This window comes from Pygocentrus nattereri, chromosome 24 (assembly GCF_015220715.1).
Source record: "Pygocentrus nattereri isolate fPygNat1 chromosome 24, fPygNat1.pri, whole genome shotgun sequence".
NCBI classification, from domain to species: domain Eukaryota; kingdom Metazoa; phylum Chordata; class Actinopteri; order Characiformes; family Serrasalmidae; genus Pygocentrus; species Pygocentrus nattereri.
Window position 1 is genome coordinate 5,180,240 of NC_051234.1, and position 15,459 is coordinate 5,195,698.

Here is a 15,459-nt window from a genome sequence, read left to right on the forward strand (position 1 = left end):
TTCCTTCAGAGCTGTGCAGCAGTTACAGTAATTTTACTGATATATTTGAGAGTTTGTCTGATTTTGTATCAAATTCCTACTGAAATTTATATTGACTATTGACTCACAAACAGGAAGACTTAAGAAGAAGATGAATTACACAGTAAAATGTACTGCTGATGCAAGCTTTTAATAACAAGAAAAACAAAAACAGATAAATCATAATCTAACAAACAGATAAACAGATTAATTGCATTAGCTGTTCAATCAGATAAAAGATAAGTTCAGATAATCAGAGTTGACTGACTGTAGGACTCGGACTCCCTCTCCAATTCGTTTGATCAGATCTGCAAAACAGTAAACACAGCAATATTATTCATTAGAGATTAGACATCTCGCAATAATCGTTGATTTGCTATTCAGCCTATGAAACCGCTTCATACCATTTCTGCTGGAGAAAGGCTCGTCTTATTCAAGCTGTGGGAGTGAAGAAGAAAGAAGAGAATTAAAGTATTAATATTAAACAGAGGTATGATGGAACGTCTAAGTAAGATGTGATCAGTAAATGCAGGCTTAGCATGCTATGGTTATGTATGACATTCAGTAAACATGTATATATCGCTGGAACAAAATCTCCAAAATGATAACTTTACAGGAGAAGGAAAAAACCTACTTTACTTTTTATACTTTTATGCTTTTTAAGTCAATGGAACCAGAATTTTTTCCTAGTCTTTTGGGATGTTTCTTTTGGTTCACTCATCTTGAAATTTACACCAAATGTAAAGAGCAGCAGGCATTTTCAAATTATGTCAAAAACTGAAAAACGACAAAAACGGAGATACAAGGTTTTGTTCTGACAACAGCAATATATATCTATATATTAGTTCCAGCCACGCAAGCTGATTGGTCGAGAAGCGTTGTAACTGTGATGTTATTTTGCATTAACAGCATCGTTTTTCTGAAAACCCTGTATCTCTTCACTGAGACGCTGTTTCTAAGCAACAACTTCGACAGCTGTAGGAGACACTCCAGCCATTTAAACATTTTCGCTTCTTACTTTGCTCACAAACAGAAAAAAGATACTTTATGATCCCATTTGACCAACAGCCGATTTGGTCAGACTCTGAAGATGAGACTACACTAAATTCCCAAACTATCATCCCCACTGAGCAGCTTTTCAGTCGGCAGCTGTGACAGAAGAACAGCTAAACCATTTGAAATCAGCCAGAAATGAACCCAACACCATTCGCCAAACAAAATAGGCTGTAAGATGCTTTACAGACTGGCTGGAACAAAACAACATTAATATTGATCTGGCAAAAATTGACAAAAGTGAGCTAAACTTGATATTGCGGCAGTTTTATGGCTCAGTCTGTATTTCGAAGGCGAGGGTTACAGAAGTCTGCAGTGAGTGAGTAGAGTTTGTTACTCTGACGTAACAACAAGCTGCTTGTTAAGCAACTATTAGAAATTGCAAAGGAAATTGGTAACACTTAAATTAAATGCCACGTTCACAGCCCAGTTTATTGCTTACTTTGTTTATTTGACTGTTGCATAAAAGCAATAGAACACTTGTTCTATTACTGTGTACTATGTTATCACAAATAACTTCACAGCTGTGATTTGGTTTAACATGATTGCAATATGATGTTAATATTCCATAGTTTTCAAATACTTGGTAGGAAGGTTGTTCTCTAGGAGTTCTGTTTAGCGGCTAGGGCACACAGCAGCATGCAACCTTGAACCACCTCATTCGTTTTGGGCAAAAAGATGTAAAATCTTTTTTCTTTGAAGTGTATGGCTTAAGAGCGGTACTGTGGCGCAGTGGGTAGCGCTGTTGCTCCAGAGCAAGAAAGGCCTGACTTCGATTCTCATCTTGGTGACCAAGATTTTTTCTGTGTGGAGTTTGCATGTTCTCCCCGTGTTTGGGTGAGTTTCATCCCACAGTCCAAAGACACACGGCCAGGCCAATTGGACATGCTAAATTGCCCCAAGGTGTGTGTGCGAATGTCTGTATGTCGGCCCTGTGATGGACTGCCGACCTGTCCAGGATGTTTCCTGTCTTCCATTCAATGACCACTGGGGTGGGTTCCAGCACCCCGCATGACCCAGATGGAGAAATTGTTCAGAAAATGTGTGTGTATGGCTTAAGGGAGTGAACAGAAATTCAGAATGCAGATGTTACTTACGACATTTAGTAATCTGCTTCCACTGCGGTGAGACTGGTGTTTTAGCCAGCATGCAGGAGTTAACATAACTGTTAAGGGCTTTGCAGTGAGTCTCACGGCTTCCATGAGTGAGACATGCATAGAAGAGACAGTCATTTGGAAACTGGGCCAGCGTGACTGTCTCATTGCACTTAGCGAAGGGTCCTGTTTTGTCTACAAGCACGCCGCAGTACTCGGGGCCACGGTAGCGCTGCTTCTCTTGTTCAGTGCAGGCTGGGAAGTGCCAGCATGCACGGTCGTTGTCAGGAACACTCCAGGATGCAGCCCACTCTACAATGTCCGGCACAAGATCTCCAGCTGGTGTGACAAAGTCATCACTTCGGTCGTTGTTATAGGTTCCGCACATGCCCACCAGGTTTTTGTAGTAGCTGCTGGGCACTGTGACCTTGAAGAACTCACCCCAGTTAAAGGTGACCTCCAAGCCAAAGTCTGTCTTCAGGGTTCCAGTGATACCTGACTGAGTTATCGTGATGTTGCCAGAGTTCAGATTCACAGGGAGAAACGATATTTTACCATCAATCTGGAGAGCAGAGAAAGAGGAAATATGGTTTGTTAGGTTCCACACTTACCACAAGCCCTTAATGGCCTATATGTAGCATTTGTTGCCAAACTCTGAAAGCATTTTAGCCCATTCAGGCCATAAGGTTTAGAATATCATTATTGTATTATTGTAATTCATTACCATGCTAATGTGTAAACTCAGTAACACTTTATTTGACCACTATGCTGATATGTTAACATAAAGCTGTGGTCACTAACTCTGCGTCTAACGTGCTGAATGATCCCCTTATCTGAAACTAATGCATTTGATCCAGCCAGTCAAGAACATATGAAGATGTTAATTGGCTGGAGTAGGTGTGCAGTGGTTGGATCTTCTCTACAAGTAATGTCGAGCTGCAGGACCAAGGTTTGTGATCACTATTCTTTTGTAGAAATGTAGAGAACTGAAATATGGTGTTCTTAACAAGGCCTTGGAATGATGCTTCATAACATTGTTGTAAATGCAACAGATATCTGTCACTTTAAGGGTCCTTATGTCAGTACAATGTAATCTTATGCTATCTTGCGATCACTGGAATCAACAGTTCATAAATATTGAAGTATTACTTTTATTCAATGCCTATGTATGCGTTAACTCCACTTAGTCCAACAAGTAAGATTTTGTGACCATGAGCCAACATAATACTCACTATCAGTTTGTTACGTTCACCATGAGTGATGACAATTTCATGACCTGGGAGCTTTATGATGGCTGACTTCATGTAAGAACCCCGTGCTCCAAGGGCAAGTTGGTTCTTGTTGATGATGGAAAAAGGTGTGAGGGTTTTGTCTTCACCTGATGTCTTAACCAATACATAGGAGCAGGTGCCCTGGAAAGAAAACAGGCTGCCATCGAATGTCTCATAGTGAGGGTCTCCAATAGCTCGGCATGAGGCCATAGACTTGGGCACGCACACCGCCTTACGGTCCTTCTCCACACAGTCCTCTTTTAAGCGGCAGTTCATCTTGATGCACGGGTCTGGAACAGTGCAAGAGAGCAGAGGTAAGTAAATGGAAGCAAATGTTAGGTCAAAAAATTCTTGGGTAACACTAGAGGACAGTGTTCATAATGCTACATGACACTTCATCATGACAACTGACATAAATGTACACAAAAATTAATAAAGGCTTTCTGCGAGGTGGTGTCTGTCTTGAAGGCTGCTTGTGTCAACTTTGACATGACACCAATGTCCGGTGATTATTTTGTGTCACAGTGTGACATAATGCTGCTGATGTGTGGCGTAGCTTAAAGTAAATAATATTTATATTTTTATGTATTATTGCAATGCCCAGGAAACTACCAAAAACTGGAATAGGAGCATCCATAAACCTCAACATTCATCAAAAATGTGATCTGTGAATATGCATGATTATACAAATTGTAAAAGCCCCTTTACTCCCTGTTTCCAAACCTCACCCCCACTACCCTGCAACACTGTAACTTTAACTAGAATTGTGCCTTTCCTGAAGGAAACGAGGGATAGGTGCGCAGCAGATACTATGGAAGTGTATGCGAGAAACGAGGGATGTAATAAAAGAGTGAATTCGTGCTTGGGGGCTCCTTGAGTGTATGTGAAACGGTGTTGTTTGGACAAGCAGAAATACAGTCGATACAAGGGACGAGGGATGAAAAAAGTACATATGGAACGTGCGGGTCAGTAACGCGGTGGATTTGATCTTGTGGACCTGTGCTGACAGAGTACATGTACGTTGGTTGTTGTCAGGCAAATAAATAATAGAGTTTGTGTGGTGGAGAAAATGAATGGGACTCAATGGAAGGAACGAGGGATGGAAAAAAATGACAAATGGATGTTCTTCAAAAAAGAAGAAGAAGAATATAAATTGGATAACAGTATAGTTGCGCGTTGCTCTAGCAATCAGATAATCAGAAAGATGCTGTCCTTCTGGCACAGCCTCTCGATTTTTCTCATTCAGATATGAGTCTTTATCCTCTAAACTTGTCTCGGTACAGCGTCAGTGAGCCCAAATTGTAGGTGGTTTAGCCTTCTTTCTAAGCTAATGTATGATCTGGTGTTAACAGTGATATGATTACTAGCTAACAGCATCACATACAAAAAAAAGAAAAAATAATTGTCTGCTTGGATTTGTGTCAATGAATCTTCAATGAGCCAGAATGAACCTGTGTAGTCACGTATAAAACTGCATAAATCAACAGACTGACACACAAATACACATGTTTACCAGCTTAGTTTTGAATCTTTGATTCCTCCTTGTGTCAATGAAGCCTCAGTGAGCCAAAATGAACCTGTGCTATGGTGTGGGGAAGCCATAGCATGCTACAGCAACAGAATGCTACCTGCTACTTGAACAGCTCTTATTGGATAGATGAGGAGTATAAATTCGACACCACCGTACTTTTAAATATCAATATCAATTATTTATTTTAGCAACCTGTTTGCTGTATAATTTAGACCTTCATTGTAACATCGTAATCGTCTCATTAGCTTATTTTAGTATATTTGAAATATTGAAATAGGTTCAAGCTCAATAAAATAAGCTGCTATGTAGAGCTCCGTGAATTGTTTTCTTGGATGTTGTTGAAGAGGAAGCCTGTGTTTTCAGTGGAAAATATGATCTCTGCACTATGGTAATGCATGTTTACATTTTTTAGTGCATCTATCTTAATATAAATGTTATGTTGACTGGACATCAAAGATGGCCAGCAATTGAAATAAGTGTTTACAAGTGTCTATGTAGGTCTGTGCCACTTGTCATGATGGGCTTATGTAGCTATCATGTAGCCTAAAGTGTTAATTAATTCTTGTTATGGCCACAGCTCTCTTGTATAAGAACAGGACTGTACCTACCATACACACATGAAGGAATGCCATCCTTGTTGCGGCAGACCTGATCTTCTTTGCATTGCATTGGCTCACATGAAAACTGTCCAGCTTTGCAGCTACAGACCTCTTTACAGTCTCCCAAGACTGACATCTCTCCAGACTACACAAATAAAAGACATCTTTAACTTTTTCACTGCTAAAATCAAGTGTGATTTCTCTAGTCAGACTGGCCATCATCAACAGAACACAAACAAACTGAAATTTACCTTGTAGTATCTGCCGTCTACCAGACAACCACAGTCGCTTACAGGCTTACACTCGCCTCCATCAAACACATAGCCTTCGTCACACTGGCATCCCTCCAGACACACTGGGCAGGTGTGTGACACAGTAAGGCTGGCACAAGTGGACGAGCAGGTGTCCGCACATAGCTCATAGTGAGAACTGGTAGGACAAGTCATTGCTGGAAATGGATAAAGAGAGAAAAAATGTAAGAAAATTCATGCAACATTAAATTAGCTGTCTATTTATAATATGTAATATTAAAATAATAAAATCAAATCCCTATAATACATCATATATCATATAAGGAACAGGGGTGTAACAATACACATTGGAACAGTTGTTTCTTGATATGATATATATTTTGATACAGGAAAAATAAAGAGAGCCTAAATATTTGTCTTGAGATCAAATATTAATGTTAATGTTAATATGGTAATTTGTTAATATGTTCATTTTTGCATCAGGGACATAACAATGCATTTATTCTGAGGTTTGATGCATTTTTTTAAAATCTGAGGTTCAAACTTGGAACCATGGAATTGGAATTTGTATATATTCATATTTTGTATGTTAGACATGTTGAAAAAATATTCCATAATGCTCTGTTTATATTTCACACAGACTTGTTTGGCTCAGAAAATAAAAACAAAGTTTTTAATATAATTTATATAAAATATATTTTTTTCATGCCTGCCATGCTGTCCCCTAACAAAATAAACCTCAGAAATAATAACCTTTAAAATCTGTAACTGATTTATTTAAAAGCCCAATTATTTGAGTTCCCTGCCTGCTTTAATTGGATGCATCCAAGTGCTTTGTTCTGACTGGAAATTATGATTTCCACCAAAAATGTTAAATGAGAGGCCCTTGGAAGAGACAGAGGAGCATATTGGCAATACAGTTTTAAGTATAAATATTTAGATGCATATTAAAATTATTACACATTGTTAAGGATGGGCAAAAGTAATCCATGAAAACACTATTACTTAGGAGCACACAGCTACTTACGACAAAAGGTTGCATTCCTCCAGATGTTGATGGAGACAGTAGCTTGTTGGCAGTGAGCCACATATATCTGGATGTGGTGGCAAACAAGGGTCTTATCTTCAGGATGTGATGTAGCGTCCTTTACACAAGCATCATAAAATGTTGTGGGTGAAACTTTGGAATGGCAATTAGCAAATGGGCCTTTGTCCAAAATTAGAATCTTACAAGCATTTTCGGCCTTTGTTTGACTCTCTTTGTCAGGCTGTGGGCATCGGGAACCACATCCTGTTTGACAGATTACTTCTTCCTGAACCAACATCCATCCTTGCACAAATTCCTCAGCTGAGAGAGCCTGCTTACCATTTGGCAAGAGGAAGTCATCTTCCTTTTTGTCGTTATAGTTGCCACAGAGACCTTGGACAGCTTTTTTGTAAGTGGATGGAATTTCAATTATGGCCATGGCCATGGTGTCATAAGTCACCTTCAGTCCAAAGCTTGTTTCCAAAATAATGAAGAAGCCACTTTTGTAGACTTTCACCAGGCTGCCTTCAAGTATAAGCGGGAGAACTGCTTTGATCTGGTCCACCTGCCAAGAAAGAACAAGTTTACAATTTCCATTTATTCATGTTACTCAACTCTGAATGTTGAATTCATGGTACCCTAGCAGTCAAAAAATGTATGAAGATGCTCTAAGTTCAATCCCTGCAGATAGCCTCTTCCTGTTCCTATTGTGCCCTTGAGAAAGACACTAAATCTCATGCTTCTGTAAAATTACTGTCCCTGCAGTTGGCGTCATATACCTTGGTAAGGTTTCTTGGTAAACTAATTCAAATTTATTTGAAAAAATTACCCTTATTTCCCACAGAAGACCAGGAATCAGTGTGATCTTATACGTAGCTACTACAATGTCGATTTTCCTTGTGATCATGGCTTCGCCAAGAGAAGACAGTTGCTGCACTGATACACTGAAAGGTATCTGCTTCTGGTCTCCAATCTGGATAATCTCCACCATTCTGTACACACAGTTCCCAGGCACATTGATTTGGTTGCCATCATATGAGTGGTAGGTACCAGAGCCAGATACAATGCAAGATCCTTTGCCCTCAGGCTGGCAGGCCCTGACCCCACCACGGATCTCACACCGTTCATTAGGACCACAAGAGAAGCTTTCATTGCACTTGACTCGTCCCTGGTCACCACAGATGCACCTGTGATTGCACTGGTCTTTGGGGTAAAAGATCTGGCCCAGATGGTAGTACTGGTCTTCATAGGTGCACCCGCATTGCTCCATTGCCACACATTCACCATTGCTTAAGACAAAGCCGTTGTCACATACGCAGCCCTCCACACAAGGAGCACCCTGGCATGCGATAGGTTCAGCGAGGCCACTGCAAGTCTGGGGACATCCAGCAGCACACACGTCATAGTGGCTGTTAGCTTTGCAAGCGGCAGCTGTGGAGAGACAGTATCACAGAGCAGTTAGTTAGATGTACAGGGGGTCTCATCAATGTTCAAAAGCTTGCAAGCACCATTCAAACATTTGAAATCAATAAATCAATTTTTCCTGTAACATAGATCAGTTTAGCTGTAAAGAGACTTATAAAAATGACTCTAATATGTTAGTCCTGTCCAACCTCAGAGTTGCGGCCATCTAAGCTTTCCACTTATTGGAAAATCCACAGCCGCCTGTGTCCGGGAGTCCAGGACAACTTATTTGTCCTCCCTCACCCCTTCACTCAGTGTGGTGCTAGCCAATGAAATGACTAATGAAAAGCTTGAAGTTACAGATATTTTGAGAATGGTGAACGAAACTAAAGATGATTGTAATGGGACAGGAAGCTGCATAGCAAGCTGTATAGCAACAAGAATGAACATAATGAAACAGCCATCAAGAGAAGGATTCTATCTATGAAGTGGTGATCAATTTGACAGAAATTTGTAAATAATGAAAGATAATTGGAGGATATTATTTTTCATGTATAACTACTTGTACCCAAAATTCATGAAAAGTACTGAATTAAACAGTTAAACAATATTGTATATGAAGTACTTTTAAATAATGCAAAAAATTCCAAACTTTTGAATGGTCATGCGTCAATGGTAGGTATCAAATTCCTATTTAAACAAGAGGTATGAGGCTGGCAAGGATATTAAGAGTACATAAATAGGGCCCAATTCATTACGTAATGCTCTCAAATTATGAAGTGAGCACTTACGGCAGAAGGTATCACTTCTCCATTTCTCCACAATGGTGAGTGCCGTTTGGCATGCAGCTGTGTAGGCCGAAAGAGAATTGCAGAGGGCTGTAGTATGACCACCATACATACACATGTCATATACACAATCTTCATAGAACTGGGTAGGATTAACTTTGGCATGGCATCCTTTAAATGGACCGTTTTTATCTGTAATAAGGCTGCAGCCCTTTGTGAAAATGTCCTTCTTCCGCTCAGCAGCATCACATTTGGGGCACTTCTTGCCCTGGCACTCCTCCGTGCAACCATAGTCATTTCTGGCTTTCCAGCTGATTCCAAATGCAGTTGGGTTTGTTGTGATAGTTCTGTCAGGCATGGCCATATCGTCATTTTGATCGCCATTCCAGTTTCCACAAAGCCCTCCTACCATGTTGCTATAGGTGCTGGGAAGAGTTATTGAAACATGGCTGTCCCAGTTGAATATCACGGTCATGCCAAAATCTGTCTTAACAGTGCCGAAGTAGCCGCTGCGGAAAACAGACAAGCGCCCTTCCTCTTTTTCAAATGGCAGATTCACAAACAGGCCATTAACCTTTAAAAAACACAAGTACAAATTTTACTGACATTATGTTTAGTTTGGTTTGCAATACATATAAGCGTTCCGCTTATAAATGATAATGATTTCATGTTGTTGGATATTTATTTCACAGAATAAGCCACGTACCATCACTTTACCATAGTTGTCTTTACTTAGGATAATGGTGTATCCATAAATTTTAATCTCTACTGTCTTGGTGAAGGAAACAGCCTTGTTCATGCCCCTGTTTTCATTCTTGACAAGAACCTCATAGGGCACCAGTGAGGCATCAGTTGTGGTAACCAGTTTGGAGAGGTAATAGGTGCAAGTGCCCTGGAAATCAAAAGTCTTCCCATCAAAGGTTCGATAGTGGGGGTCCCCACTGCCCTGGCAATGGCCGTAGGACAAAGGGTAGCAATCTCTCACACTGTTCCGTAGGTCACAGACTTGTGATGCCTTGCACTTTGTGGTCATGCATGTGACCTGTCCAGTTTGTGAATTGCAGGAACATTTCTTGGTGCACGCCTTGTCGCCCCAGAATGTATTAGCGGGTGGGTAATAACGGCCCTCATAGGTACAGCCACACTCCTTCAGCGGCACACATTTGTCTCCACTGAGGACAAAGCCAGTATTGCACTGGCAGCCCTCCACACAAGGCTGTTTACATTTGGCTGGTGCATCTCGATCCCCACAGGAAGCAGCACAGGCTGTTCCACATGCTTCATAATGACTGTTTCCTGGGCACTGCATTGCTATTAACATCAGGAAAGACATAGACAAAGATGGTGCATGCTTCTTTAGTACTCTATTTTATTTGCTTATATCTCCAGAAATGTAAACATATAACCATTTGCATCATCTAACTTGTTCAGAGAATCACTTACGGCAATCTGACAGCACCCTCCAGGTTGCATCGATCTTTACTCCGGCTGCCATACAAGCATCAACATAGCTCCGTATGTTGTCACAAAGGAAGGTTCTGATGCCTTTATTAATGCACACGTCATATACACAGTTATCTACGTATATGTCTGGATCTACAACCTTATGGCAGTTAGCAAATGGCCCATTTGCTTTTACCATAAGACCGCAGTGCTTTTCTTCTGTGTACTTTTCTTGAAGTTCAGCAGGGCAGCTCAGGCACTTTCCCTCACAGTCATCATGGCAGAACAAATCATTGTCGGACACTTTCCAGCTCTTGGCGAAATCCAGCACAGTGGAGAGTACTGTTCCTGTGGGATTTGTAAACTCATCCCTTTGGTCACCATTGTAGTTTCCACAAAGTCCACCTAGGGACCTGAAATAGGTGCTGGGCACCGTGATGTACAGCATCATGTTCCAGTCATACTTCACCTCCAGGCCAAAGTCTGTTGTTATGAACACGTTCCAGCCCCTCTGCACAACTTGTAATTTTCCTCCAGCCAGAGTTATAGGCAGGTGTGTGACTTCACCATTTACCTGGAAAAAGCATTTGCAGTTTCTCCAATTGGTTACTCTTCCTTCTTTCTTTTTCTTTAACTCGAAAGCAGTGGTTCTCAACCCACTCCTCAGAGACCTTATGGTCAACATTTTTGCGACTCACAACTTGGGCGGAAACTGAGAACTTGCCTGAGAACCACTGCTTTAAAGTATGCAATTATCCTTGGCAATACATTGTCCTCTTTAACTCATTCAAAACTGCCTACAGATAAATTGTAACGTGTGCATGCACTTGTTTGGGCATTTATTATTGGATGCACCACTCTGAGGGAGCAGGCAAGTTAGTACATACAGAATAGAATTCTAATGGCTAAGATCTTATGGATATTTTTCCTCAGAGTAGTAAAGAGTACTTGAGTGTGAGGCATATTCTAAAATGTTCAGATTTGAGTATTAATAGCATACATGTGATTTGTTACATCAGGATCAGGATACAAAAAAGCCAACTGTTATCCATTTACTGAAAAAGGCAGTCATCAACTTACAGTTTTTTGTTTTTTTTTTACAAACAAAGATGACTGTTAGCAGGATTACATAAAAAATCAACAAATGCCATTTTTCAAAGGCAAAAATGCAACATTATTTACCCACTTTTCAAATATTGTGAGCTTTAGCAGGCAACGTGAACTCACTCTACCAGTGAAACCATAAGCGAAAACACATTTCAGCTCCTGACTAAGAGCATGAAACTGTCTGTGCTGTTTTCACTTTAACAGAATGGAAAACAGCCTACCCCATGATATGTAATCCAAAATGTACAGTGTATTTTCTTCATGTTTTTTATATTTCAAAATAAAGGCAAAAATAGCACTGAAAAGTCATGTTAGTCAATGGAAAAAGTATATTAAGTCATAAATAGCCACTTCTTAGCCGTGTATTAAAGCTTTAATCGCTTCATAGCCATAGAATCTGTTTATTACCCTTACCTCAACCATGCCCCTTTGCTGGCTGGCGACCACTGTTTGGTTGTACACGTTGACAGATACTGTCCTCACGTAGGCCACCTTGTTGCTCCCTCTGTGGTTATTCTTCGCCAGAATAATGAAAGGGACAAGCTCAGTCTTTGTAGTGGTGGACATGGTGTAGGTGCAGGTGCCCTGGAAATCAAACCGCTTCCCATCGAATGTTTTGTAATGAGGGTCTCCAACAGCCCAACACGTTGCTGATTCAATGGGGATGCACACTCCCTTCTGGCACTGCTGTCTTTCGCGGCATTTAATGGCTACACATGGGTCTGGTGGAGGTGTGGGCAGTCGAGGAGCTGGAAAACCCCAATGAAACAATGGTTGGCATTTCGTAAGTTATTTACGTCATTTAAAGATAAAATATTGATTGATACCTGTGTTGCAGACTCCTGTTGTGCTATAGCCATGCCTTATCTTCCCACCATAAACATAGACAGCTTGAAGTAAGTCCCCAGATATGGTTATAGGCCCTTTCTGTGATCCGATTGGTTTAATAGACCATGAATATTTAGTGTTTGCAGGAAAAACATTCCACTGCAACAAGTTAAAAAGAGATGTCTGTTTCTCTGAGACAATCACTACAAAGTTCTCATAATCATCTTGTGAGTGAATTGTCCACGATTTGGACATTCCTGATGTGGGAATGATGTTAGTCAGGAACTCATCAAAAGGATCGTTGCTGCTGGTGTACATAACCATGATCTTTTTGTTGCTTCGGACTATGGTTGGCAGTTTAACCTCAATGTCAAGAAGCTCTCCAGCGCGGAGATTCTTGTGTATTGGAAGGGGCCCATGGAAAACAGTCACATCAGTGTCATCTTCAGCTGCGACCACGTGGGCTGTGTCCTTGCCAATGAGCAAGTGCATAGCAGGAATCAGGTACTCATCAGAGAGGTCCTTTACTGGCACAAGCTGCTCATAGACATGCTCACAGGTGCCTACAATGCTGAGACATTCATGTCCTGAAAGGACAGCCAGTGGGAGCTTTGACTCAATCTTAGTTCCTGTCAATGTCTTCTCACTCCGCAGCAGATAAACTTGATAGGGGGACAGGCTAATGGTTGTTTTGACTCCTTGCTGCAAGTGTTTCATGCTGTTAAGCATCAGGTCTGAATATGGAAGGATGTCAACTGTGTTGGCCTCCTTGCCATTGATGATAGCCACAATCTTTTTCATTGGTCCTCCATCTGGGGTGAAGACCACATGGCTTCTGCCAAGTTGGTTAACAGGGAAGATCACACTGCTGTCCCCAGTAAATGGCTTGATGTTAGAGCTCACCACCGTGATGTCTGCATCAGCTGTAATTAGCACTGTTTTGGCCGAGACTCCATCTTGGTGAATCTCAGTACTTGGTGGGAGGATGATCCATTTGGTGGCCCCTTTCTCGATCTTCACTGACTGTTTGAAGTTTAGCCCATTTACCTCAACTGCTACAGTAGCTACAGACTCCTGGGCTGTGATAGAGAGTGTGAGTTTGGTGTTAGCATCATCAGGTACATAATTAGGCATGAAAGCTGTGATGAACTCCCGGCCGATGGGACATCCACTGACTGCTGGAGAAAAGAAATATGTTTAATTAATACAACTGAACCAAATGATCTATCAGTCATTGTTGCCAGTTGGGAAATTCGTAATTACACTACTTGTAACTGACCAAAGAAGGCTTTATCGCCAATCACGAAGTATACACACACACACACACACACACACACACACACACACACACACATTCTCTAAGCCGCTTCTCCCTCAGGGTCGGGACGAAGTATGTATGGCAAATAAATTTTAAGGTACATTCAGTTTTTAGTTTTCAAAATCTGACTGGCTAAAATAAACAACAGAAATTTTATCAATCTGCCTGTTGTGTCTTTTAATATCTGGTAGCAGGCCAAAATGTGAATGTAAGGGTAACTAGAACTCTGTACCCATTTATTTCTGGTGTTGCTAGTTGATTAAAAAAAAAAAAACCTATGGCAGGACAGAGATGGTTGTTCTTAAAAGCTTTAAGCTTTTAAGTGCTTGCTTGATAACAAGCCTTTAAACAGTGGAACCACACAGTGTTATTGCAGAAAAAAGCCTGGTCCTACACCAGATCTTGAAGACAATATAGCACACGACTTGTACACCGTGACGTTAACCACAATGCTGAAGTACAACATACAATATATATATATATTTATATATATATATATATGTATATGGACGAGCTATAAGTAGCTTGTTCAGTCAAAGTTATTTAAATGATCATGCTATTTTACATTTCACATGAAGTTGTACATTTTATGACACTTTGTTTACTAAAGAATTGTGAAAGAAATGCTTTATTGTGAGATTTGTGTCTCTGGTAACTCCTCAAAAATTATTATTTAAATTGTACTGTCATAATATGCAATATGGACTCTCAAAATGTATTAGTGGTAGTAGTGTAACATTAATAGAGCATGTCTTATATTTACAAATATCCGAAAGCTAACAAAAAGATCAGCCTACCTGTTATTGCAAGAATGCCAAAGCAGAGTAGAACTTGAGTCCCCATGTCTGCAAAAATAGGAACAGCTTAATCTATTAACAATCTTTTATGATGGATTCAGCCCTTCATAATGTATATATAAATACGTATTTTTAAATATTATATCATAATAGTGATATTTTCACAATCAAAGTGAAGTAGCGTACATACCTGCAACCACGAATGGGTGATACCTCTGATTAATGAGAGGTTTAAATAGTACTGCTGATGAGCCTATTATCATATGTTTACTTAAGCATTTGTCAGAAACAGGATCTAATAAGTGGCATATCCCTGTTCGTAAGGACACAATCAAGATTATGTACATGTGTCAGACAGAGGAAAGCAAGAACCAATAAAACATATATCCAACAGCAAATATTTCATATCAGCAATACATCAAATATTCTGTGACAGGAGGCAGCTTTACATTCTGCATGAGTGCAAGTAACACTGGAAATCCAACAGCAAATATACATTTGGATATATTGGTTTGTGTATTGGGCCAGGTATCAAAATGTTGGAATGCAAGTATTTACCTTTGCCTCCCTTTGGCCTCGGGCTATAAGACAGTTTGGACACATTTTGAACACTCTTCAGTAAGAATCAGCTCACATCCTTCACCAAAGGCACATCAGAATTCGCCTTCATACCTCTTTCAATGGAAAAGTGTCATATTTGTGTGATACACAGGGTGTAAGGATAACAAAAGTTATGCTGTCCTCATTATTTTAAATGCATTTTTTCATTTCAGGTTATATGCTATGAACTTGTAGCACCATTTGATTGTTTACCCAGGTATCTCCTAGCAAATTCAAACAAACTGGCTGAGTATTGTTTGCATGGAATGACATCCTGTATGTGTGACACAAAGACACCAAATTTAGGATTCCTTTACGAACTAAAATATA

At 40.3% G+C, this 15,459-nt stretch overlaps 1 protein-coding gene across 1 annotated transcript; it reads right to left on the minus strand.

Annotated features, from left to right (window-relative positions):
• Positions 1-150: 150 nt before the first annotated feature.
• Positions 151-14,769, minus strand: LOC108433853 (IgGFc-binding protein-like). The gene is made up of 15 exons (XM_017708688.2): positions 14,720-14,769; positions 14,530-14,577; positions 12,414-13,589; positions 12,001-12,335; positions 10,480-11,053; positions 9,743-10,347; positions 9,040-9,610; positions 7,674-8,275; positions 6,845-7,409; positions 5,818-6,014; positions 5,576-5,711; positions 3,398-3,726; positions 2,169-2,727; positions 423-456; positions 151-326 (listed from the first exon to the last, which is right to left on the minus strand). Exons 2-14 carry the CDS (start codon positions 14,573-14,575, stop codon positions 452-454), a joined length of 5,700 nt encoding a protein of 1,899 aa, XP_017564177.2. The 5' UTR covers positions 14,576-14,577; positions 14,720-14,769; the 3' UTR covers positions 151-326; positions 423-451.
• Between the last annotated feature and the right edge of the window lie 690 nt (positions 14,770-15,459).